Consider the following 27,505-nt stretch of genomic DNA (forward strand, 5'->3'; position numbering starts at 1 on the left):
TCAGCTCCCTATTAATACCTTTGGGGAAGCAACAGAAAAAGTCACAAGTACTTGGGCCCCTGCCACCCATATGGGAGACCTGGATAGAGTTCCAGGCTTCTGGCTTCTGCTTGTCCCAGCCCTGGCCATTTAGACCATTTAGGGCATGAACCAGTGGATGGAAGATTCTGTCTCTCCCTCTCCCTCTCTGTCACTATACCTTTCCAATAAATAAAATAAATCTTTTTCAAAAAAATTGAGTCACCGACCACTAAGTATTTTGTATTTTTTATTTTAATATTAAAATCTTTTAAATCTTGAAACTGGTTAATCTTAAAAAAATCTAACCATACATTTGCTTTCATACATTATATATACATTTGAGAAATAAATAGTCTTCTACACTGAGTTTTTTTTTTTTAAAAAAAGCATCGTTATATACAAATAAGGCTTTGAGTCAAATGTATAAATACACAACCCACTGAGGATTCACTTCCCAAAGCTTCTATCACTAAACACAGAAGCAACCAGGAGGCATGGCCCACAACACAGGCTTCCCACGGACGAGAAAGCAGTCATGGAAGTGGAAGAGGCGCCCAGAGGGACTGGGAACACACCTTGTACTACAACTCAATTGGGGACATCTTTGTAAGTTTGGCATTAAACAGTGATAGCACTTTGGCACAGCACAGGTTACAACAAGGTCCTTGAAACACCCAAGTACAAAGAAAGCCGCTCTCCCTCCCACACCTGACATCACACCTCCTCCCAAGGCAGTTTCACTCCTAAGAAGCCCAACCGTTGGGCACAGGTGTCCTCCTGGTTACACGTTAATGAAAGGCTTGGTTGGGCATTGTGTGGAAGGCTCTGAAAAAAAAGTCCTAGTTTGTCACACCTGGGCATGCAGGTGGCAAATGGCTGTGGACGTTTTCCTAAGGTTTCAGAGCTGGGAGCTTCGACTCCAGGAACCCTGGGAACTCGCCTGGTTCCACCGTCTACTCTGTAATGCTCAGCATATGGACACACTTGACCAAGCCTCCGCTTTGTGAAGCTGGGTTAATAAGAGCTGCCCAGCTCCCCTCACTCTAAGTCAGCAATGCTCATGCAGACCTTTTGAAAAATATAAAAGGGCTTCTCAAATGTCATGTTCCAGTCACACCAGAAGCTAAACGTGGAGGTTTTTTCAAGAAGCTCAATGCAGAAAAGGCACTGGTATGCAAGCAAGATGTTTCAAGGTGGAAAAAACACTGCAGTACGTCTTTGAGCCAGCTGTCTGGCAGGTATAAACAGATGTGTGCAACACGTGTAACACCTTCTGTCTCCCTAAACAGAGGCTATGTCACTCCCCAGCAACTGCCGTGTCCAGCCATTGGCCCCACACATATAACACTCTGCCTGATGTTCTGCTGTTGTTCAAACGTGTCTCTCTCGGGGACAATGGCACACATAACTAAGAAAAATGGTGGAAACCTCGAACAGCCTGAGGACCCCAACTCTTAGGTGGTGGCCTTCATCACATGTGTGTGGACTCAGGCACCATGTAAGTTCTGGAACCCCGCCCCCATTAAGTAACAAATTACGAGACAGCATCTGCAGAATCTATGGCACACGATAATTCATCTTAAGCACTGCGTAAACAACTGTTCAATCAAAAAACAAACAAGGGAAAAATAACAAAGCAAGACAGAGTGCGAGCCGGAGGGCAGGACAGATGTGATGACCAGCACTGATTGGTGCAGCAAGGGCCTGGGCTCCAGCCCAGGTCCACCATCCTCTCTCCAGGTGAACTGCCACCCTGACATGAGTCGACTCGCAGTGGACAGACAAGCAGCTGACGGCCTGGCCCACAGAGCCCCTTTGGAGCCAGCACCCATGGTGAGGCAAAGCCTAGGCTCACCCAGCCCCCAGGAAACCGGTCCAGCGTGCACAGGTGCACCATTTACACACACACACACACACACACACACACACATCCGGACTCCGTGCTCCTGGAGGCTCGGGGGGAGGGTTGGAGTTAGAGTTGGTCAAGGGCAGCCCCAGGAGCTGCAGCAGTGCAGTCCCCTCAGGCAGGAAGTCGCAGCTGTCATGGGGACCAGGGCCTGGGCCAGGCCAGCAGGTTCCTCCTGGTGCTCCGAGGTCAGGGCCGAGAGGGGTCCTTCCATCGGGTAGGTCCTCAGCAGTAACTTTTCTCCCTGTGCGTGGACGGCGGGATAGGGGGTGCTCGCTGGCAAGGCGTCCCCAGCACCCTCAGGACAGCTCCACAGTAGGACTGGAAGGAAGCGGGTTTGTTAGTACGCTCACCAGCCCTCCCAGAAGGCCACATCCAGGTCTGCTCTGCCCACCGCAAGACCAGCTGTTGGTCACGCCTATCTCACTATTCACAAGATCCGGGCTGCTTCTCCCCTACCCAACAAGATTCGCTAGAGAAACACCACCCAGCAGCCCTGTCTGCACCCCGAGTTGCGCACATCACAGATCATGCGTAGCACAATACCCACCTGTAGCACACACACGCACACACACACACATGCACACACGGTGTGAGGAGAATCATCCAAGTGTCCTCTCTGTCTACACCAAGAAATACAAGGGTAACTGAGAGCCGAGAAACCTGGATTCCATGTCAGCCGCGCAAAGGCGTTACTGAACTTGTCTGAACCCCAGACTCCTTATGGGAGCGCAGGTGAACAGGACCCATGACTGGATGGAGACCAGCACAGGTGTTCCCCGTATGTCTAGGCAGTCACAACTTCCTGCTGCTTCTTCATCCCTCCGGCTCCTTGGAGGGCAGAGAAGGGGTCATCTGTTTTCTATCAGGCTGCCCGTGTAGCTGTCTACTAGGAGGGGGTTGTGGAGCAGAAAGGAAAAGCAGGGCATCATATCCCTTCCCCTGAGCCCAGCGACCCTTCCCCACTGTGTCTAGCCCACGTGGCTGCTCTGGGGACCGATGAATCACTGTAGGTGGAAGCACTTGGAAAGGAGTAAATTCAAAGAATTAAAATGATGATGACAGCAGACAATCAGGTGAGCCTGCACTAGACGGAGCCCCTTGCTGAGATCCAGGCCTCACATGGCCCTGAGTGCTGTGCTGTGATGCCATGCACGCTCCCAAGCAGGAGACTGAGCCGCTGGGGGTGCAATCCCAGGGGACCCCAGGGCAGGGCCGCAGCTGCCCGGCAGTGGATACCCAGGCAGAGGAGAGGGGACTCATGTGAGCCAGCAGAACGCGGCTGGGGGACCCTGGGGAGTGCCTTCACCCCACCCCCTGGCCTCAGTTTCTTCATCTGCACACAGAGGTACAGCAGCTGCCTCCTGGGGTTGGTGATGGAATCAGATGATTGTGGAAGGCGCTGTGCGGCAGGGAGCCCAGGTCAGGCTCAGGGCCTGGCAGCGGGATTCTCATCTGATGCCCTGGTGAGGGTCAGGGATAGGAGGTAGAGACGGAGGGGACAGGGTCTCCCTCCTTCTCAGTGCACAGGAGGCTCAGAAGGCACATGCCTGGCTCCTCTGGGTGAGCCCACTGCTTCACACCATGACAGGGGCCTTCCCTGATCTGCAGCCACGTGCACAGGGTGAGGGGATACTGAAGCCACACAGCCTCTGCCACACACAGCTCCACATACAGCTGCATTCCCGTGTCTCAAAGAGGCAGAGGATCAGACCCACTCAGATCCACGCGCACCAGCCTGGCTTCCAGAACACCTGGCCCACTCCCCACTTTCCCCCTGGCCCACTCCCCACTCCCCCCTGGAGCCTAGAAGAAAGCTACGAGTGCTGGAACCCTCCGGTGGCCCTGGTTACCACAGACAAGATGTCAGCCTGCGATGCGTGGCTTGAGCATCAACCCTAGGATTTAGCGACAGTCCCGATTTGGTTCATGCTGTGCCCCAAGCGCCCAGGTCCCAGCCCCACAGTGCTAGGTGTCGGGCACCATGTGCTGTGTGCGGCATCTGACACAGCGCTGCTGACCTGGTTTCGTTTTTCATTCTCCAGCCGTCTCGACACTTGTAAAACCAGAGCTCCTGGCCAGGGGCTATGCTGGTCTTCTCGGGGTCTTCCACGCAAAACGTCAGTCTAGGAAGAAAAAGGAACCCCTCATGAAGCCAGCATTCTAGAAGGGTCTAGATGGTGCTTTCTGGACTTGAAGCTGACGGAGGAGGGGAGAGAAGTCTCAGGCATGCCAGGCTGGACTCTAGAGCCCTCAGAACTGCCCATGGTTCCTCCCAGGGCTCCAAATGCATCTTGCTACAAAGATTTCTAGGATTTGCCCATCTGGAATAGTTCATAAACATGAACAGAGCCCAGACAAGCAGGAGACTCCCGAGCATCCAGACCACAGGCCAGCACCCTGTGCTCCATAGGGTTCTAGACCGGGACCGCTCAACTGAGGGACCCTGGCCTCCACTCCACTCCACTCTGCTAGCCTCTGCTGCCAAACTGGGCCGCCCGGGCTGGGTGGATACAAGACGGGAAGGTTTGCAATGGAGAAAATGCTGGCTGAGGGACAAGGAAGGAGGACATTGCTTTCTCCCTTCTTGGGGTTGGCAGTGACCTCTCCAAAGGCTGGCTGAAGGACCCAGGTTAAGGAAAACCATCACTCTAGACCAAAGGTCCCCCACGCTGGCCTGGCTCTGCAGCCTCCCTGGCTCCCAGAGGCAAGGCACGGGCTCAGGAACTGACATGTCAAGTCTGGATCTTTCATGCCATGCTCAGGGTTCAAAGACATGGGGAAGTGCCAGCTAGCACGACACACAGAATTCTCTGCTACTTCAAGTTAGGGTCCCAGCCCCAAGTCCTTGACTCACAGGAAGAGAGACACAATAATGCCGGGGACATGGGATGCTGGGGGAAGGCAGACACCCCCTGCCACAGACCCCGCCCTAGCCATGAGACACCGGCAGAAGCTCTGGGCAAGAGCAAGCAAAGCCTGTTGGTTGCACAGACCCCAGAGGAAACAGAGCCTTGTCCTGGGAAGCCCTTTCTTCCAGGCTAACATGGGGGTTAGGAACAGAACAAAGGCTGCCTTCCAGCCCCCTCTTACCCACTCCTCTCAGCCAAGGGCCTGTGGTCAGGGCAGAAAATGTGCACCCATCAACAGGAGCCTTGCCCTGGCGTCGTTTTTCCTGGCCAAGGTGTTTGGAGCCTGCGTGCTCTGATACCAAGGTCTGGGGGTGCGATCTCAGCAAAGGAAAAGGCGCAGCAGAGACACGGCCTGCACCTGCCGTCCACAGAGGCGGAAGGGGCCCGAGGCACTCACCTCCGCTGTGTCTCCCCGGACTTGACCCGGATGCGCCTGATACTGAGCTCCCGCTCGGGCCTGTGGGGCTGAGACAGGTAGCTGCGGAATTCCCTCCACAGGTCATACCAGGACCGAGATGTCCCCTCCCAGGTGAGTTTGATCTTCAAGAGGTCACCCAAATCCTCCTCGGTGTAGACCAGGAAGGTGTTGGTGGCGTTTAGCCCGATCTGCTCCACTCTGCAAGGTGAGAGGGAAGACGCCCTCACTCCTCTGCCACCTGGAGAGCTGTGCAGCCACACAGGGCAGCACCTGCTCTACCCCGCTGGAGAGAAACAGGTGTGCAGTCCCTCCCCGGCCTTGAACCCTGTATATGTCACCGCAGGACCAAGAAAGTAGATAAATGAGAAAGCACACAGAAGTCACACCCAGCCCACAGTGTGCTGGTCCTGTCGGCCCACAGGCAGCTCCCTGTCCACTCCCAGCCCCGGCCTGCACCTCTCACCTGACCCCTGGGGTGTGTGTGTGAGTGTGAGTACAGACCCTGGTCTCCATCTAGACCCCAAGCCACGACAAGCGCGAGCTTTGATGATGCTTCCTCACCAGCCCAAATGACTCAGCATGGTGCTTTAGCCCTGCGGGTACTCCACACGTACAGTCACACTGCTGCGTCCCTTCCCACAGCCAGATCCTTAACAACGGCCCAAGGACGTCACTCAGGAAAGGCCAGGTTGCCTAAAGCCTCCAGGGCCAGGCGTGGCCTGAAATGAAGCAGCAGTTTCTGCCCAGCTGCTGAGTCATCCCTGGAGCTTCCCTCCCAGCAATGAGCAGAGCCAAGGGCTTGCCGGAACACACAGCAGAGAGAGGGTGGGCGCAGAGGCCGCTGAGCCACCCAGCTCCTCCCCAAGCCATCTCCCGCACCTGTTCTCCCAGGCTCCCTTGTACTCCCTCATTCTCAGACAAAACCTGCCCTCAGTCCCCAGTGCAGCAATGGAAACACATAACTTACATCTCCAGAGACAGGACCTGCGACTCGGCGTTAGTGCCATAAAGGGTGACGTAAAAGGTGGGCTCGATTGCTCCCACGCTCTTGTAGCTGAAGAAGTGGATTTTCATCTGGTAATGGTAAACTGCAGAGACAGCACGACAGGACACCTGTGAGCCTTGCTCGCCAGCTCAGGGCACCCCTGGCCCAGCTGAGGGGTAAGGGATTCACTTCCTTTGGTCCAGCCCAGCTTCTGCCTCCCATGGTCTTACCCTGTCTGATGGCAAAAGAAGCCACTGCAGTATAAAACAAGGAGCCTTGAACTTCGAGGGTCAGGAGACCCCGTGTGATTTGACCTTGCCACTTTCTAGCTGTGTGATCTGTATAAGGGACCTAGGACTTAGCTTTTCTGAGCCTCAGCTTCATCATATGTACACTAAAACTCACAAAGTCTGATGACTTTATACTATGCCATGAAATTGGTCACCTCTCTGTGCTACCTCGGATTTAGCGTGATGAGAAAACAAATATGAAACAGCTATGAAAAGTGAAATGCAGGACAAAAATTTTAAATGTTGATATTGTGATCACGGAGTGATAGTACATCACAAACACAGTCGTCACCATTCATTTTTTAAAGATTAGCTTTCCTAGGGAATGCAAAAGGTATTCTGATTTGCAACAGTCTGATCTAACTGTTGGCCAAGTCTCCTAGGCCGGATGCGCCCTGTCCTGCAACATGGCGTTTAGAAGGAGGAAGAAGATTCAGGTACATTTTTGGGGGCTGAATTTACCTCTGAAAGGCATGCCTGCCCGGGTTTTAAGGTACATTTTGGTGTTCCTCTTATTCCTCGTCTTCTTAGCATTGTAGCCGATGCCGTTACAGCGGTTCTTCCGGCAGCTGAGACAGATCCCTTTTTTGAAGCGGTTGGAGTCTGTGCACTGGAAGGCAAAGCTCGGCTTGTCCTGGTTCACCAGGGAGTCCACAAAGAGATGCACGGCCCGCTCATGCTCGCACTTCACCACCTCCGCGATCGCTGCGACAGGTGGAGAACACGCGAGAGGAACCGACCCCTCAGTCAATAAGCACCGCACACTTCGGCAATGAGAGCTATGTTTATGGCTGCCTTGAGTGTTTCTATTTGCGTAACCCTTAATATATGCCCAGTGTCGTGGTAGGATCCTATTAGCCTGTGGAAGAAGGGAAGGCCTTTCCTGCCTTAAATGCCCATCCGCTCTCTTGGTGAGAAGACAGCATTAACATACATAAAGAAACCAAGACCAAGGTGTACACATAATCAGTGCTAAATGGAGAATGCAAACCAGCTGTGCAGTGGGAATCACCCAGTCCTAATACTATCACAAAATGCTGGAAGTGGAGCAGATGCAAAACATCCTCTGGTCCAGAACTCAACAAAATACTGCCGGCTGGCAGGTTGGCCACAGGGCTTTGTAACAGAGTTTCATTCATGCTGTATGTATTCTCCGTGGCTGCTTTACACGGCCACAGCAGAGTGGAGTAGCTGAAGCAGACTGCGGACTGCAGAGCCTGAACGAGGCACCAGCTGACACTTTAGGACAACGCCAGCCCCGTTCTGTGCAATCCCTGCATCACAGCTCATGAAGGTGGAGACCTGCTCAGCGTTGGTTGCAAAGTTACGAGTACAGTTTGGATTTTCTGGCCACAGCACTCCACCCCTTCTAATAACCACATGCTAAAGCCAATAGTTTCAGTAATACCTGGGCCCCTAAGGAAACTTTGGCAAAGCTGCCTCCACCCCATAGGGCACCACAAGCCTTAAGAGATGCTCTCAGCCCTCAGCCTGAGGGAGGGTGAACTTCTCTTGCACTCTGCACACCCTGCAGTGTTACCTGAATATTAACACACCCATAAATTAATTTGCAAATAAAAGAAACTAAAAGGGATGCACACAAGAATGTCCATACTGGCTACCTCTGAGGAGTGAAAGTGGGGGCAGAAGTGAAGGGGAATTGTTACTTTTTTGCTTTATGCAATTCTGTATTGCCTGATGCTTTTTTTTTTTTTCAATAAACACATATGCATTCCTTTTGCCATAAAAATCAATCTCAAAGCATGAGCAGAGACCGCTGGCTGGCTGCAGAGGGGTAGGGTGGTGAGACACGAAACACAGTGTTAAGGCCCATGTGGGCAACGTGGGAAGAGCCAAGTGGATGGCATGGGGGCACGCACAGCTCTGGCTGCTTTAGAAGAATCCGGGTTGAACTGTGGTCAGCAGGAAGAAGGGAGTAAGGTACTCACTGCCATAGGCGATGGATCCCAGGACATCGTTGAGCCCGCAGCCCGGCTGGAAGTCACCGCCGTTGGGGTAGATGTCAATGTGGCCCACGGGCATCTGGATGCCGATACTGATGCCAAAGGAACGCGTGTAGGTGTGGAGGACGTCCACGAAGTCTGCGTCGTCCGGGGACAGCCGCCTGTGGATGTCCACCCCTTCAAACATGGGCCCAGCAGGGTCCAAACCTGTGGTGGCAGAGGCAGGGGCCAAGAGGGGTTGTGTCAGTGGCACCTGGCCACAAGTCCTGCCTGGAAGTCCAGTCTGAGAGCACAGAATGAGGACACACTCAGAGCCTGGCCCTGCAAACCCAGACATGGAGGGCATGGAGGAAAATAAGGAAGCCATTTCTGCACGCAGTTGACCCTAAGCCCTGGCTGTGGGAACCGAGTCCTGCTGCTGCACTTGCTTCCAGAGGCTGCACCTGTCCTGACCCCTCAGCCAGCCACAAGCTTCCCACAGCCCCATGGTGCTCAGGCATCATGGGCTGTCGGCACTAGAGTGATTCTAGAAAGAACTCCAACTCCCTGAAATAGGCTGGTACCATCCACTCTGCCACTGACAGCCAGCCTTAATTTAAACAGAATTATTTTAAAGGTTGATTGATTAATTGACTTGAAAGGTAGAGTGTCAGAGAGAGGGAGAGACAGAGAGGGGGGTGGGGGGGAGAAATCTCCCATCCACTGGTTCATTCTCCAGCTAAACATCATACAAGGCACAAGACACACACACACACACACACACACACACACACACGAAGCATCACCCTTACCAAAGACCAATAGTGCCGGCGCCGTGGCTCAGTAAGCTAATCCTCCGCCTGGCGGCGCTGGCACACCGGGTTCTAGTCCCGGTCGGGGCACCGGATTCTGTCCTGGTTGCCCCTCTTCCAGGCCAGCTCTCTGCTGTGGCCCAGGAGTGCAGTGGAGGATGGCCCAAGTGCTTGGGCCCTGCACCCGCATGGGAGACCAGGAGAAGCACCTGGCACCTGGCTTCAGATCAGCGTGATGCGCCGGCCACAGCACGCCGGCCACGGCGGCCATTGGAGGTGAACCAACGGCAAAAGGAAAACCTTTCTCTCTGTCTCTCTCTTGCCTGTCAAAAAAAAAAAAAAAAAAAAAAAGGCCAATAGTGCCTAGGTTGAGAAACCCTGCTCCAGGTGCACCAAACCAGGCAGACACGTGACCAGGAGCAGACCCACGTGCCCCACCACAGGAGAACCAGGGAGCACACCAGGAGGCTTGAAAAAGTCATTTTAGAATAAACAAAAAGACAGAACTCCTGCCCAGATAGGACACTCAGAGAACTCATTACGGGAACCCCAAGTCCTTCCCAGAAGTTGGGCTAAGCACACGTATGACTGAGGCTGTGTGGGGTTCATCCCAAGCCCAGGACCCGAGAGAAAGAGGGGACAAAATCAGTGTCCCCCAGAAAGCCCATGATGGCCCCTTCCAGAGGCTGCAGGGGCCCCAACACTGACGTAGTGGCTTCTCCTTGCCTCCCGCCATGTGCCCTGCAGGAGGGAAAAGGAAGCGAGAGGAACCTTCTGCTTTGCATCCAACACAAGAGAGAGGCTCTTTGCGAGTGGGAACAAAGGTCCCCAGCAGACGGTCAGCACCATGGAAACCAAGCCGTGCCGGAGGAATGCCAGCGGCTGACGGGCTTCACAGGCCGCTGGCTGGTGCAGGCGGAGCCTCCTCCTGTCCAGCCTGGGCCGGCCTCCCTGCTCTGACTGCCCTTGCCACATGTCCGGGGCCCACAGATTCTGGGGGGATGTGGTCTCGTTCACTTTTCTAACTAGGAATCAGAGAGAGAACTGAATCTTTCCAAAGTAAAAGGGTAGATGGAGAACTCCCACCCCGCCTGCACTCAGCCGTGGAATCTTCTGCAGATTCTCTGCCCAGCAAATCAAACACACATGCATGCACTTGCACACATATTCACACACATGGGCACACACACAGGCAAACCTCTGGGGCTGGCAGAGCAGGGCACAGCCCGCTGTGCTTTGGAAGCTCTCTTACCTCTCCCAGCGCAAGACAGGCAGCCTAGCCCAGAGGCTAGGGGCAGCCTCTGGAATCAGAAAGCCTGGGTTTGAATCCCAGCTCTGCTGCTCGTGGGGTGCCAGACACTGGGCCCCGACTACATCACCACTGAGCCCTGGTCTGCCCATGTATAAAATGTGCGGGGTCGCACCACTCATCACACGTGTCCTGGACATGTCCTCCCTGGTGGCCCCTGCACTGTGACCTCACTGGCCTCAATGCCACACTCACTGCATTCTCTGTCTTCTTCCCAGCTGGAACATGTGGCTCACAGGCCCCTGAGAAGTCCACTAACTGAGGGAGGAGACGAGGGCTCGGCTTCCCCCATCAGACATGCAACAGCAGCATGTATCCGGTAAGCCATTGCCCTCCGAGGTGCTGCTTGGCACTGGACAGGAGCCAGGGCCCTGCCCCACAGAGGAAGTCCAGGGGAAAGGGACGCATACGCCCTAGGCCCCATGGAGACATGGGCATGGTGCTGATTCAGTTCTTCCTGTCTCCCCTGCTGGCCCCAGGGGAGACACCCTCCAGGCAGCAGCTGCCACCCAAACAGCAGGGAGGAAGAGCTGCAGAGCTCCCGCAGCCCGTCTCACTGCAGATTCAGCAACAGACGGGGCAGGGTCTGCAGCGTGTTCTCATTGCCAACGACACTCAGGGCCCCGACTCAGACAAGGGCCCTGTGTGTGCTGCAGTTTGAGCCCGGCTGGCCTGGTTTCAAAACCTCCGGCCTCTCATTCCGGGGCTGGGACGAGGCCCTCAGGCAAACAGAGCTCAGAGTGGCAGCACCGGCAACAGGTGGAGGAGCAGTCACGGGTGACCACACAATGACAGCCCACGCTGGACAGCTCAAACCCTGGTCTTGGAAGCCAAAAACTAAGCTGTCGAGCTAGGCTGAGTGCAATTATTAGATGCATACGTTAGACTCCAGTTCCGGGACGGCAGCCGAGAAGGGGCCACAAAATCTCACACATCTCTCACCAGCTTATCACAGAAACCGGAAAATCTACTTTCACTCAATCATTCTTTAGCTAAGGAGCCCTTTCTACCTGAATCTTGGTTTTAAATGAAAACACTACAAGGAAAGGAATTCATCAACTCTCCACCACTGTGGTTTGAATGCGTACCACACTCATTCATTCACCTGCTGGCAAGTTGATCCGCAAATTCACATGTTAATGGCATTTGGAGGCGGGGCCTTGAAGCGGTACATAGGATTAGATGACATCATGAGGTGGTGCCCATGGTGGCATTGCAGCTTTATAAGGAGAGGGAGAGACCCAAACCAGCATCCTTGCTCTGTCCTGGCCATGAGACACCTTCTGTCACATCATGACACAGCAAGAAATGGCCCCTCCAGACACGGATCAGGGGCCAGCCTGCCTTCCCAGCCCCCGGCACCATCGGCCAAATAAGTGCCTCAAATGAAGCAGCCCCTGGCGTTCAGTTACAGCAGCAGGAAGTGGCCATGTGGGCTGAGCACGACTATGAGAACCCTAGCAGCAAGGTCAAAGACCAGGGCAACGAATCGACCTTGAATTTTAGTGCACAGTCATTAAGTGATTTAATCCGAACTCTCATTTCATCCAAAAGCCAGCATTCCAGATGGAAAACTCAATTTTCTACTGACAACCTGAGTTGGTTTCTTTACCAATACTGTTGGACCAACCCACTGGACACGTGACGGCCATCAATCAACACGGCAGCCTGCCATCAGAAAGAGGCGATGGGTGGATGAAGTGGATGAAAGAGAGATCGGAGGTAGCAGGCAAACTACTGCAAGCCACCATCAAGTCCTTTCCCATGAGTTCCCGGAGCCAACCACTGGGTAGAGGCCTCGAGCGAGCACCCAGAGGCATGGAGGCCAGGCCACACCTGCCTCTGCTTGTTGGGTTTTAGCTGTTTGTCCCCAGGCAAGCCTCGCCTCTCTGTGCCTGTTCCCTCACCTGTTGGACTAGATCAGAGGTTCCCAAGCCACATTCCTTAGTGCTCTGAGACCCTGAGAGTCCTCCATGGAAAAGGAAGCCTGAAACAGCCAGGGGAACACCCACCCAGCTTCCGCCAGAACCACCTCCATTCGCGTGTCTCACACACTGGGGTCTTGCACAGACTCCATTTGACTCAGAACATTTGGGAGTCTCGGAACTGGGTGTTCCCCAGGTGCCTTCCACAGCAAGTCGTCTGTGACCCCGCTGCTGCGTTCGGGGCCCTCTGGGACAGAGAGAGCAGCCAAGGCAGCCCGGGGTCACGGAGCTTACCTGTGATTCTGCCCACGGTGCCTTTCACGAAGTTGCCCGCAAACCCAGCCACGTGCGCGCCAAGGCTGTAGCCGATCAAGTGGACGTTCCCAAGAGAGAAGCCGTCTTTGCCCTGCAGGGAGCCGCCCAAGTGTGTGAGCTCAGAACATGCTCCCCAGCCCGCCAGGTCCCCACCGATTCAGCAGCTCACAACACAAGAGGACGGCACCAGCACTGCTGGCCGGGCCACATGCGTGGGTCACAGCCAGGACAGGTCAAAAGGACACGGCGGCACTTTAAACGCCAAGTGCTGGAGGTGGGTGGAGAGTGACAAGAGGCTGCCCACCTGACCGTTCCCCCACGTGTTTTCTGCTCTTTCCACCAGTAGCTGCCAGACCAAAGCTTGGACCACACTTGCATTCGTTGGAGAATGAGGTGCCCATCGCAGCCTGCTGCGACGTCTCCCTGCCTGCTCTCTGAGGCCCTGACCTCCACCCTGGCCCCAGAGCTGCCAACCTCCCCACCACCAGCCTGCCTGGGACCCCAGGGCCAAAGCTTTGTCCCCAGCAGAACACCCAGCTGGTGGGGCTGAGGAAGTATGCCTTTGACCCTGTGACTCGGGAGCCAAACTCTCTCAAATAACTGAGGCAGAGAAGGACTGTTCTAGAATTTTCTGCCAGAATTCCTCAGATCCCCTGGGCGAGAAGAAGGTCAGGCTGGGACCTCCCAGATAAAGGGGTCCCTGTGCCCATGTGCCTCTGCCCCTCCTGCTCCTTTGCAGTCCATTGCCCTCAGGCAAACCATTGACCTGCACAAGGTAAACACAAGACCTCAAGGCCTGTTTTCCATGCTTTACTGTTATTTAAGATTTTAAACCCACCCTTGGCATAGCCACACTTCAGAGGCAAGCACAGATGCCAGCATTTAGGATCACAAGGCTGTCTGGCTCCTGGCCATTGCCAATCAAACCAAAGGTATCGCTTTCTAAGACAAACAGGTGACAACCCATAATGCCAACTTGCTCACAGCAAATCTAGTACCAGGATGCAGTGCAGAGGCCTATGGGTAATTTGAAGGCTCTCTCGGAGTCCCAGCTGGGAAGTATTACTAGCAATACTTCATTCAACAAAAATGTTCATCCCAAAGATTTTGGTCAAACTCCGGAAGTTCACGCTAACACGGGGGTGACCCGCAGGGGGAGGGTCCCGCTGGGGAAGGCCCCAGTTACCTGCAGCCAGTCGAGCATCTTTGCTACGCTGAGACCGACCACCCGGGTGCTGTTGACAGCATCTGTGTACAGCTGGTGTGCCAGGGGGAGCCAGTCAACCACCACCACGTTGGCGTCTCTCTCTCTCATCTGCAGAGCTGACACGAGTTTGTGCAACCAGTTTTCAAGCATGCCACTCATCTACAGAGAAAAGAGGAGACGTTTCGGTTACTACTGTCATCCTGGGTTTCATAAATCCTAAGGAACGGAGTATTCCATCCCACAACCCTCTCCCCAGCCGATTGTAGAGCCCCGGCGCTGGCCGAACGGAGCCAGCCACCTGCGGGCAGAACGGCCACCGGATGTTTGTCTTCCATCACTCTTCCCACTCCCAGGTCTCCCATGGAAACTTCCGTAGCTGGTGTCCCATGCTGCTGCCCCACTGTGACTCGTGCGGGCACCAGGGCTGAGTCCCTGCCCCAGTCAGGCAAATGGCCTGGTTCATCCCTCAAAGGCAGCTGGGGAGGTTGCCCCGGAGAATCTGCTGCTCTTGGAGAGATGCAGGGAGCCGCTGTCTCCCAGGCAAGCGCAATGTTAACAAACGGCTCCTTCCCACAACCCATCTCTGCCATCGCCCTTGACCCCGGCGTAGGGAAAATCTGTCCCTGGAATTCCAAATTAGAACCCAGAACACATTTTCTCACAAAAACAAAGTTATAAATGGTGACTAGGACCAGTTGTAAACCCATCCACAGGAACATTATCAAATAAATAGATTTTCTGTGCCTAGCCTGGGAACCCAAACCCCACTGACAGTCTCGCTTCTCTGGGAAACTGCTGTTCCAAGTTCCAAACAGATTACAAAAGAACTTTCTGGAATGCAACCCATTTGTAAGTCGGAGGCAGTTTGTATTTGCATTTTGACAGAGCGCCTTAAAAAGACTCGAATTCATGACTCCAACTGTAGGCAGCAGGATAAGGACGATGGATGGATGGATGGACAGGTCCTTCGTCACCTCCATTCACGTTGGGTGGATAGATAACTACTCTCCTCCCACCCCCAGCCCCCACCACGGGTGATGGACCCAAAGACCCAGAAAACACGCAATGGCTATGAATTTCTCATCATCAAGAGTAGGAATGTCCCCTCCCAATTAGCCCGGGCAGAAACCTGCACACTTAATAGTGCCATTTTCCAACCAACTGTCACTCTGTGAATGAATAAATCCCTTGCTGGTCAAAAGCTTCTGAAGTTGAGCGTTAGAGCCCTTTTTTGTTGAAGTTTGTCATGGGCCTTTCAATGGGAATTGCTCAGCTAGGGCGCATAAAGAGTTCCAGTGCCTTTAAACACAGCCATCCCCATGCAAACAGGAGGGCACCGTGCCAACAGCGCCAGCCACTCAGGCCAGCTGGCTCCTCGCAGCTTCTTGGAGCCCGTCAAGTTGCTGCAGTTCAGCTCGCCCGGTGGGGCCGGATGGCCCGCTCGAGGCAGTGGTTGACCAATGTAATTAAGTGTAATTAGAGGGATCCTAAGAGCCAGCGGAGCCGGGCTGCAGCCCTCAGGAGAGCCACTTTCTGAAAGCCCGTTGCATGCCAGCACTAAATACCACCCTGCTGGAGTCCACCCGGCCCCCTCTGCACAGTGCCCGTTACATCCTTCACAGCTGTCTGAAACACAAGCAGCCCACAAGGAACGGGGGAGAGCGTTTGGAACCTGGAAGCACCAGTCTAATCTCTAATGGGCCACAACAAAAGGAAGCAAATCTGGTGCAACGCCGCAGGCAGCTCCCGCCCGGGCTCACCGTCCACCCGTGAATGATGAAGAAGGTTTTGGCTGTCATGTTGAAGCTGCAGTCTTCCAAGGGCTGGCTGTGGCCGACGGAGAGGTAGCATCCTTCACGTTCCGGGCCCTTGGAGGTGCGGAAGTGAAACCGCACGGCGGCTTTGGCTGCAGCCGGTCCATCCTTGGCTGTGCGGAGCCCACCTGGGGAGAAAAAACATGGTGTGGGTGCTTCTAGAGGATCTGGAGAGTGAGATGTCTGGTTCAAGTTCGAGTTCAACCTTGAGCAAATGACATAAGCCATGTGGATTTCAGCTTTTACACCTGTTGAAGGCTCCGTCACCTTCCAGAACTGTGAAGGTAGAAAAATGACCTCTCCTCTATGTTTAATGAGTATTAATTTTTTAATGATTTATTTGTTTTATTTGAAAGGTAGAGTAACAGAGAGAGAGGGAAAGAGAGATCTTCTATCCTCTGCTTCACTCCCCAAATGGCCACAATGGCCAGCGCTGGTCCACGCCAAAGCCAGGAATCTGGAGCTCCATCCAGGTTTTGCACGTGGGTGGCAGGGGCCCAAGCACTTGAACCATCCTCTGTTGCCTTTCCAGACACATTAGCAAGCTGGACCGGAAGTGGAGCAGCCAGGGCTTGAACTAGCACTCCGATATGGGGTACCATCACAGTCTACAGCTTAGCTCACTGTGTTACAACACTGGCCCCAACGGTATTCATGAATCATTCATATTAATTACTCTGACTCAAAAAGAAACAGGTCCCTTTGTTGCTTTTCTCTCTTCTTCCCTACAAAAAAGGATTTCTTCCTTCCCTCAAGTTCCTACTTTTAGAGTATGGTCCCTCAATTCTTTTCTTGAAACTCTTGGGATCAGTTGAGTTCAGAATTCACAAACTGTCAGACTCTAGGAATTATGGAAACATACACCATACATTCTTTTTTTTTAAATTATCTCCAGTTCTTTGTGTTTTTTTTTTTTGAAAGTATTTTTAAAATTTATTTAAAGACAGGGTTATAGAGAGAGAGAGAGAAGTTGTCTATCCGCTGGTTCACTCCCCAAATGGCTACAATGGCTGGAGCTGAGCTGATCTGAAGTCAGGAGCCAGGAGCTTCTTCCAGGTCTCCCATGTGGGTGCAGGGGCCCAAGGACATGGACCACCTGCTACTGCTTTCCCAGAGGCATTAACAGGGAGCTGGATCGGAAGTGGAGCAGCCGGGACTTGAACTGGCGCCCATATAGGAAACTAGAGCTGCAGGGCGGGGCTTTAACCTGCTGTGCCACAGCGCTGGCCCCCGTACACCATACATTCTATCACACTCCTAGTGTCCCACCCAGAAACACACTCATATTTCTATAGGGAAATATATGACTGCTCACCATTGAGGGAAAAAAATGAAGATTACAAACAGCCTCCTACAAATAGTTTGGGTCAGGCTTTGTGGTCAAATGAATCCAAATCAAGGAAGGCTGAATGTTGCTGCCAAACAAGGTACCAACACATTTTCCGATTTTGAGAGATTTTGTATCTTGGAGTTGGCAGTAAGAGGCTTTGATCCGTTACACAGTGGACTTCCCCTAGGGTCCCTATCTCAACTCCAGAACTTACTCTGGAGACACTGGGCTGGACAGGGCAGGTAGCAGGCATTCATACATCTTGTTCAATGAATGCCTGGAGTCATGGGGAAACCCTAATGCAACAGAGCAGTCCCTTTCAGCTCCACTGCTCACCCGCAGGGCTACCTAGGAGGTGGGTCTGGTCCAATGGCACAGCCACGTCCATGATGGCCACTAGGCAGGCACTGTCACCACCATCCTCCTTCAGGCAGTCGTAAACGGACCCTAGGCAGCGACTTTTCCGCCAACCTGGTGAGCATCACTCATTAACAGACTAGGAAGTTCCAGCAGCCAACTCTTCGGATCTCCCAGCAATGCAGGGCAAAGACAGCAACAGCATCCCAGGAGCTGAAGTCACCCCAGAGCTCAGAAGCATAAGGAATCATGGAAACAGAATCCACAGTGCTAGAGAGACAGGGAGGGAGGGGGAGAGGAGAGAGGGAAGAACGCACCACACGTAAGAGATAAGGTTCCAGAAAATGCGGCCGAACGCACAGGAGCGGAGCTCAGGTTAGCTGTAATGAAAGCAAAGAACAAAAGCCCAACTGGCAGAAATCTGAGCTGTGGACACAACCAGCTCGGCAGCTCCCCAGCACCCACCCAGAAGGTCGACCAAAGAGGGGCCAGATGGGGAAACCTGGGAGGAAATGAGTCTGCCGGCTCCCTGAGACAGGTTTGCGGATGAACTCACAAACCTACAAAGCAGCTTCCCCACGGCATCTGGCTGGCTCCGACTTTGCCCCCACAGTCCTCCAGCCACCTGTGGCCGGGAGGTCCCTCAGCCTCTGTGACTTTAGGCTTGTCCCCCAGCTGCTTCTCCCAGCTCCTTCGCCTCCTTACTCAAGGATGTTACAACGGCAGCACCTTCCTCCTCTCTCTCTCCACTGCACTGAGCATTGTGCACACACTTCCACTGGCTGACTTCCTGTCTGCCCACTGCTGAGATGTGAGCCCACCAGGGCAAGGACTGTCCCCTGCTTTGCTCTCAGTCCTGAATCCTCAACTCCTAGAAGAGCGTCTGAAACCGAGCAGAAACATAATGAGAGCTTTTTTGAATGAAACAGCCCGCGCATACTCAGATGCACAGAATACAACATTGGAAGGAACTGCATTTTGCAGCACAGGGACTAAAGACACGCTTCCAGTTAGTACCGGAGTTAGAGACACGTTAGATACAGCAAGCCTTTGCCCATTTGTTCAAATTAACCCTCTCATGCGTATATAAGCCGATGCAGACCAGTGTCATTTGGCCTAAGCTCAGCAGAAAAGTAGAAGAGGAAAGGATGGGGTTTGGTTTAGGGGCTCCCCAGCCGTCCACTGCTAACTGGGTAGCTGACTTAGCACTGGCACTGGGAGATCCTGCCCTCATTCCTCCAGGGCTGCCTGGCTCCAATGGAAGAGACCGCCCTACAGAAGCCAAGAGGAAGAAATGTTAAAAACGAGGAGGAGGAGGAGGGGTGGGAAGGAAAAAGTGCTGGGGAGAAAGAAGCTGGCAAATAGGCAGACACCCAGATCCAGCCTGCAAGCCCTAATCTAACCAAAGCCAGCCACCCTGCCACCTTAACTTCCAAACGCAGGTGCCAGCCTTCAAAGGAGGGGTCCCAGAGAACTTGCTCTCAGCTCTTTGGGTTCAAAGGAGGTTTGAGGGCTGCTTGCAGGCAACAGGCAAGTGGGCTGGCTGGACGGTACAATGGTGCAATGGACGGTACAATGGACCGCCCGGCCTGCCGGCCGCGGAGGGCACTCAACCTGCCGGCAGCCAGCGGCCGACGGGACAACTTGCCAGGAGCACCCAGAAACAAGGGGACTCCAAGGGGAAATTGGCAGCCCAATGGGAAAGGAAAAAGGATTTCGCAGCAAGAAGGAGGGACCGATTGAGAGCGGGCAAGGCAGAGGGGCTCGGTAAGGAAAAGCAGTGGGGAGGCGGGAGATCTAATCACAAGCACTTTACCTTCCAGCTGTTCCTCTGCACCGAGGGCTGCCGGGCTCCCCGCGGCCAAGCAGTAGCAAGCGCTCCAGAGACAGAGCAGAGGAATGGAGCGTCTCATCCTTGCCAGCCACACCCCCTCCCCTAAAACAGGGGTTTTAAAAAAGCACCACCCCTTGGTATTTCCAGCGGCCGGAGCCGGAGACCAGAGGCGGGCAGAGTGCTCCCGACCAGCGGGTGGAAGTCGGGAGCTCGGCCCAGGAGCGGCGCGCTGGGGGGCTCGCAGCAGGACCAGGGCCGCGCGCTCCCCGCTCCGCCGTGCCGCTGTCACGCCGCGAGCTCCCGGGGAGGTCGTTTTTTAAAGTATCGGAGTCATCTGACCCATCGCCAGATGGCGATTTGCATAATTTATTCACCACCCTGAATTCTGATTGGTCACACCTTCGCTGACGTGAGACCCGAGACTCCCCAAAGTTTGAATGAACGAACCGCACACCCACCGCGTGGACGCCGGCACGCGCAGCTTCGCTTTGGCCCCCGCCGCTGCGCGGGCGGCCGCGACTCCAGCCACTCGGCTTCCCCGCAGTGCGCTCTTGGGGACCCCTGGTCCTCCGGCTGCCCCAGCCGCCCCGAGGTAGATGTTTTTTGAAATCCTGCGCCCGCCAGGGCCGCGATCCCCAAGAAGGGGGGGGGGGCCTCTCGCAAAGTGCAAAGCCACTCGGCGCCCCACCTGCGCGTTTCTCGGTCCTGCCCGCTCCCTCTCGTACGCGCAGCCGGAGCCGCCAACAGGTGCCGGCGGCGCAGTTTGCCCCATCACCCGGCCGAGCCGAGAGGCTGTGGGCCGTGACCGGCGCTCCGGGGTCGCCCAGACCCTGCTCGGAGTCCCGGTCCTCTCACGAGATGCAAAACTCCGGGCGAGGCTCCAGCTTCTCCGAGGCCAGGCCCCCGTCCGACTCGCGCGGGTGGTAACCGGTCCCGCCCTTGGGGGATGTCGGGGAGCGTTAGGAGTTCCGGTCGGAACGCGTTTGGCGTGGTCTCCAGCACGAGGCAGGAGCTGTCCGGCGGTGGTGGGGAGGACTAGAGGGGCCCCAAGGTGACCGTCCTCGAGGGGACAATGAGCCAAGCTTTGGAGATGCTGGGGGCGCACCGGTGTCTCAGACTCGAGGCGCGCGCCCAGCCTCAGCCGAAGCGCAGTAGATACTTGGTGAGTGGACTCAGGCACCTTCTTGCTCTCCTCCACCATTTCTACCCGCCTTTCCTTCTCTTTATTGACCGGGGCCCCGAGACCTTGGTCCAGAGTCCACGTGTGGCGCGGGAGCCCTGGGCGCGAGCCGGGACACGCGCGGGGCAGGCAGCTCCGGGCTGCGCACTGCTGCCAGCCAGCCTGGCTCTGAGAGCCAGAGCGACTCTGCCAGGCTGCGCCCTTGACCGCAAGTAACCTCACCGCCGGCGGGAGCCGGCGGCGCGCCTGCCCAGGGAGCAGCCTCCGCGGCGGCCCCACGCTCAGGCCTCCTGGAGTCGCGGCTGCAGCCTGGGAGACCCGTGTGGGGAAGCCGGTGCGGAGCGGACAGGTCTGATGGACACCTGTGTTCCTCCATCTGCGCCTGGAGCACGCCTGTTCCTCCCCTGTGCTACCATTCGTTAACGAGGGGCAAGCCGGCATTCTGTTTTGTTTTATTTTGTTTTTTTTATGTGAAACTCGGGACTCTGGGAGCAATGGTGTCATCCCCCTCCCCATAGTTTGCTCCGTCCCAGCCCACTCTCCCTCTCCACTGGAAACGATGCAGGCATGAAGCAGGTGTTACCTGAAAATGAGTCAGGAGAATGGGGTATGCTTGAGGCAACAGCCGGGTCTCTCGGCTCTGCTCTAGGTTTGCCTTGGTCAGCTGACCTGGGAATGGAAGCCGCGAGCAACCTTGTCTCCACCTTCTTAGTGGCAGGGCAGGGAACAGCCTGGAAGCAAAAATCGCCTTTCCAACCCTGAGGTGCAAGCAGCCACGGTTCCTGGACACCACTGGGGCTGTGTCTTGGGCATCTTTGTCAGACTGGAGGCTCCCTAAGGGACCTAAGTATTCCAGCACAGTCAGTAGCCCTGCGTGGAAGAAGAAATCCGAAGCAGGTTTAAGGAAAATAAAGACCCACTTTTCAGGGGGAGGAAGGTAGGATCCAACCACGCGGTATTGCTGGGTGGTTAGAGCGCCCTCCTGTGTTGTCTCCGTATTAAAACATCACCTGAGAACTTAATGAGGATAGGATCACAGCATAAGGTGTGCATCAACTGTTGTGCCTGATTTCCTGGAAGAACCAGGAAACTGGAGGAGGCTCCTGGATGGAGGAACTCCTGGCTTAGGAGTCTCGGTGGAAACTTCCGTTGTGATGCAGTCAAAATATTACAAAGTCTCAGGCTGCCCTGGCAAAGGACTCTCATCCTTCTTTTAAAGACCCTTCCCAGTTAGGGAAGTGAATCCTCCTCTTGTGTTAAGAGCCTGCTTCCCATTATAGAAGCGGAAAAGCCAACACTTGCCTCCCCAGCCTCCCTTGCAGCTAGAGTTCCCAACTTAAGCACAGTGGACAACTCTGAGCTGGAAGCCAGTGGGGCTAGAAGCACATGCCAGTGGGCAGCCAGCTCTGCTTCTCCACCAGACCTTTCTACCTTGCTACCTGCCTCAGTGCCTCCTCCAAGCCCGACAAAGATCCCGATTGTGGGACAGCAAACCACGGGGATGCCATCTTGAGTCTCGCTGTCGCTCGGAGGGAACCGTTGCCCTCACTGGCGCCTCTCTCTAGCCATAAAGATTATATGCTATCGCCAGGCTTTCTGATAAGGTGAACAGCCCAGATGCCTAAGATGCCTAAGGGGCTAGTTCTAAAGAATATTAAAAGAATGTTGTAACCTAAGTTCCAACCCCAGCGCTACGATTTGTAACAGTACAAAACTTGCCCCTTGTTCTGTGAGGGACAAGCCTCACTCCAGCTACGCCCAGATCATACAGGGAAGGTGCCCTCCTAAACTCTCGTTCTTACGTAGAGCAGGATGCCCGCTCAGGTCAGGGGCATTACATGCTCTGCCCTGCCAAACAACACTGCGACTCAATATCTTTTTAAGGATTTATCTCTTGCATAAATCACCCAGGAATTGTTTGTCTTGCTTACAGCTAGGAAAGTGGCTTAATCTCCAGATGCTTACTGAGCAGCTGCTGGGGGGAAAAAAAACAGTGGGCAGAGCTCCCCAGAGAATATTCTGGAAGGCATCCCTCACAGACACAATGCAGATGGTTAAAAGCACCAAAAGTCTGATATGGAGTGGTTTTCCAGTGTCTACTCCAGTGCTGTCCAACAGAAATATACTACGAGCCCAGGTCTCAGTCACCTGGGGCTGCCATAACAACACACCATAGAGTGCATACATTTATCTAAGGCTAGAGGTCCAAGCTGTGTGTGCCAGCATGGCCGGGTTCTAGTAAGGGCCCTTTCTCAGGTTTCTAGATGGCTGCCTTCTCATAGCGTCCTCGCACTGCAGAGAGAGAGAAAGCTCTCGCATCTCTTCCCTTGACAACAATAATTCCATCCCAGGGCCCTGCACCCATAACTTGAAACACCCATAACACTGAAACTTGATGACCTCCCAGAGGTCTTTCCAAGCACGGTCAGCCCTCCACATCCGTGGGCTGCACCTATGGGTTCCACAGCTGTGACTCAACCAACCTTGTATGAAACTTACTTGAAAAAAATTGTACTGAACATGTGCAGATGGTTTTCTTGTCATTATTCCCTAGAGAATGCAGTATAACAGCTACTTTTATAACATTTACATTATATTGGGTATTATAAGTAATTTGGAAATGATTTAGTCTGTGGAAGGATATGCAAAGATTACGTTCAAACACTATGCCATTGTATAGCTGGGACTGGAGTATCCATGGATTTTGGTATGGGGCAGTGGTCTTGGGAGCAGCCACCTGTGGATATCCAGGGGTGGTCAGACCATCACATCAGGGATTGGGGCTTCAGTATATGTTGGAGGTCACAATGCAGTCCACAGCACCACATAGGTAACTTCCCATTTACTTGTAGATGCTTTATAAAGATAAGAATAAACACATCGGGCCTGGCGCTGTGGTGTAGCAGTTAAAACTGCCGACTGTTACGCTGGCATCCCATATGGGAGCCTAGAAGCCCCTCCAGGGCCAGCCCACGGGGAAGGCAGCACCCATCTCATCCACACCCTTCCTTCCCTGTCTTCCTGCCACACTGGCCTTGCTGTCAGTTCTACATCCATCTGCCCTCCCCTCAATCTACCTGTGCTATTGAGCACGTGAAACGTGGTGAGTCTAAACTGAGACTTGCTGTAGGTATGGAATGCACACCAGACTTTGAAGACTAACAGCAATGGCACCAAAAATAGGAAATATCACATTCGCCATTTTTATGTTGACTACATGTGGAAATACACTCTTCTGGATATACCGAGCTAGGTAAAATATATTTCCAGTTGAGTATCCCCTGTCCAAAATGCCTGCCACCAGAAGTATTTTAGATTTCAGATTTTTTAGGGGGTTCGGGTTTTGGAATATCTGCAAATACCTAATGAGATATCTTGGGGATGGGACCCAAGTTTAAATACAAAATGAATTTCTTTCATGTACACCTTACTCACATATCCTGAAGGTAACATCGTATGACGTTTTTAATAATTCTGTGCATGAAACAAAGCTTCCTGGCATGGAATTTCCCAGTTGTGGCATTGTGCTGGTACTCAGGAAGTCTGAGATTTGGGACCATTTCCGCTTTGGGATTTTTGCTCTGAGCATGCTCAACTTGTATGAAAATTATTTTCAACTATTTCTTTTTACTGCTTGTGATGTGTTTGCTGGAGAAATTCTTATTTATTTTATTTTTGAGATTTTTTTTATTTGAAAGTCAGAATTATATATAGAGAGAGAAGAGGAGAGGCAGAGAGAGAGAGAGAGAGAGAGAGAGAGAGAGGTCTTCCATCCCCTGATTCACTCCCCAGATGGTGGCAATGGCCAGAGCTGCGCTGATTTGAAGCCAGGAACCAGGAGCTTCCTCTGGGTCTCCCATGTGGGTGCAGGGGCCCAAGGATTTGGGCCACCTTCTACTGTTTTCCCAGGCTATAACAGAGAGCTGGATTGGAAGTGGAGCAGCCGGGACTCGAATCGGTGCCCATATGGGATGCCAGCACTGCAGGCGGCAGCTTTACCCACTATGCCACAGCGCCGGTCCCATCTGGAGAAATTCTAATTACAGTGTGGCTCACAGCCTATCTCTGTTGGGCATTTAAAGCCTCCTGCTCCGGCCTTTGACTTAGTCTCCTCGGGCCTCAGCTGCTCATCTGGATCCTGTCCTCAGCAGCCTTCCCTTGGCCCCCTGACCTAAGTGTCCTATAAGCATGTCCCCTTCCTTTGTAGAAATGACCTTGCTTCATCATTAGACATTATTTGCTGGGCTCCTGGACTCACATCCGTCTTGCTGCTGTGAAAGCAGGGACTGGGTTCGCTCTTCCTCCCGGAGCCCAGCAGAAAGCCTGGCACCTAGAACGAGCTCATAGAATGTTTGCTGAGTGACTCCATAAATGCAGTGTGTTGTACAACTCCAACAAGGCGACAGAGGCTTCAGCTTTCGCTAGGTTGATTTGATCACAGAACTTTTACTCCACAAAGAACTTAGCGAGAACCAGAATACCCCAGGAATGCAGCTTGGGAAGCATCAGAGGGGACGGAGGCGGGTGGTTGAGCCCACGGGCACACCTCCGTCTGCAGTGTGACCTCGGCACCTCTGCGTGCTGAGGCGGCCTTGGGGAGGTTTGCTGGGGTCTCTTTACGTTTTCTGTTTTGTCCCCTTGCAGATCACGAGCTCCAGTTCCTTGGATTCTCCCACTCAGAAGACACCTAACGGAAGTGAGTGATTCTCCTTGGTAGACACTGGAAACGCGCGGGGATGGAGTGAGGGTGGCTAATGAGCACCCCAACATAGCGGGGTAGACAGAGCATGTCCCAGGGTCCCACAGCACAGTGGGGTGACTGCAGGTCATGACAGCCCATTCTCTATGCTGTGAAGAACTAGAGGGAGGGCGCTCAAATCTTCAAACATACAGAAGTGATAAGGAAATGGAAACATGAATTACTGTGATTGGATCAGTATACGCCCAGTAAGTGTCTTGCAATATCACACCATACCCCATGAACATGTTAATCCCAAAAATGTACACGCCATTTGGAATGTAAAATATAAAGTAATTAAAATTCTTTTTGGAGAAAGGCATTTTCAAGCAACTTCATCCATGTGGTTCATGCATAGTTGACTCTTCTCCTCCGTACACAGGCAAGGAGCGGGTGAAACATTAGGTTTAAATCAGTTCAGGGTGGCTTGAAGGAATTCATCTGAGGAACCAGTCAGGCCTGTCACCTTTCTCTGAGGACAGGCAGTACAGGGCAAGTGGCCACCTTATCGATTGACCTAAGGGATAAGACTCAGGGAATGGTGGTCACACTTCACTCACATCTTCCTCCTCCCCCGCAAAACAATACCCAGAGTGGTTTAGCTCAGGGTGTTATTTTAATTCACCAGATGAATAATCTCCTCCAACTAGTCTTACATGCAAAAGCCAAGGGGCCACTGATGAGCTCAGCCCAGAACTCGAAGACCCTGGGCAGGCCCAAGGATGGCACCTGCCAGGAGAGCACCCTCACCAACACAGCACTGAGAGTCCCAGCCAAGCACTGCAGCACCACCAGCAAGGACCCTGTCTCCGTCTCCTCCACAGAAGGGGACAGCAGGCCAGCGACAGTGGCCAAATGACAGCCATGACCCTGTTAAGCATGTTTTTATATGCTCTGGGCATTCCCAAAGCTCTCTGAAAAGAAAAATTAAATTTTATCCAATATGGTCCACTTTTTAATATTTATTTTTATTTATTTTCATCTATTTGAAAACCAGAGAGATAGAGCCAGAGCCAGAGAGAGAGAGAGAGAGAGAGAGAGATCTTCATTTGTTCACTGCCCAATGCCTGCAACAGCTGGAGCTGAGCAAGGCTGATGCCAGGAGCCTGGGACTCAATCTGGATCTTCCACATGAACCCAAGTACTTTAGTCATCATTGGCTGCCTCCCAGCCACCTTAGCAGGAAGCTGGATCAAAAGCAGAGGCAGGGAGCCAGTGCTGTTGCATAGCAGGGAAAGCTGCCGCCTGCAGTGCAGGCATCCCATATGGGCGCCAGTTCAAGTCCCAGCTGCTCCACTTCCTATCCAGCTCTCTGCTATGGCCTGGGAAAGCAGTAGAAGATGGCCCAAATCCTTGGCCCCCTGCACCCATGTGGGAGACCAGGAAGAAGCTCCTGGCTCCTGGCTTTGGATCAGCACAGCTCCGGCTGTTGCCACCATCTGGGGAGTGAACCAGTAGATGGAGAATCTTTCTCTCTCTCTCTCTCTCTCTCTCTCTCTCTCTCTGCCTCTGCCCCTCTATAACTCTGCCTTTCAAATAAATAAACAAATCTTAAAAAAAGAAAAAAAAAAAAAAGCAGAGGCAGGACTCAATCCCAGGCTCTCTGATAGGGAATGCGGGCATCCCAAGTACTTTTTTTTTTTAAGATTTATTTTATTTATTTGAAAGACAGAGTTGGGGCTGGCACTGTGGCATAGCAGGTAAAGACGCCGCCTGCAGTGCCGATATCCCATTTGGGCGCCGGTTCGGGACCCAGCTGCTCCACTTCTGATTCAGCTCTCTGCTATGGCCTGGGAAAGCAGCAGAAGGTGGCCCAAGTCCTTGGGCCTCTGCATCCGTGTGGGAGACCTGGAGGAAGCTCCTGGCTCCTGGCTTTGGATCGGCGCAGCTCTAGCCCTTGCGGCCATCTGGGGAGTGAACCAGTGGATGGAAGACCTCTCTCTCTCTCTCTGCCTCTCCTCTCTCCGTATAACTCTGTCTTTCGAATAAATAAATAAATCTTTAAAAAAAAAATGAAGAAAGAAAGAAAGACAGAGTTACAGAGAGAGGTCTTCCATCCGCTGGTTCACTCCCCAGAAGGTCGCAACGGCCGGAGCTGAGCTAATCTTAAGTCAGAAGTTTCTTCCAGGTCTCCCACACGGGTGAAGGGGCCCAAGCACTTGGGCCATCTTCTACTGCTTTCCCAGTCCATAGCAGAGAGCTGGATCAG

The 27,505-nt window shown here is 53.5% G+C and overlaps 1 protein-coding gene across 1 annotated transcript; it reads right to left on the minus strand.

Annotated features, from left to right (window-relative positions):
• Positions 1-448: 448 nt before the first annotated feature.
• On the minus strand, positions 449-19,525 carry LIPG (lipase G, endothelial type). Its single transcript, NM_001195638.1, is given in 10 exon segments — positions 449-2,248; positions 3,949-4,053; positions 5,237-5,455; positions 6,225-6,345; positions 6,995-7,237; positions 8,482-8,703; positions 12,816-12,927; positions 14,023-14,202; positions 15,804-15,985; positions 19,361-19,525. Coding segments are annotated over 10 exon segments (1,503 nt in total). The 5' UTR covers positions 19,458-19,525; the 3' UTR covers positions 449-2,226.
• Between the last annotated feature and the right edge of the window lie 7,980 nt (positions 19,526-27,505).

The sequence above is a fragment of the Oryctolagus cuniculus genome, chromosome 10 (assembly GCF_964237555.1).
Source record: "Oryctolagus cuniculus chromosome 10, mOryCun1.1, whole genome shotgun sequence".
Lineage (NCBI taxonomy): Eukaryota > Metazoa > Chordata > Mammalia > Lagomorpha > Leporidae > Oryctolagus > Oryctolagus cuniculus.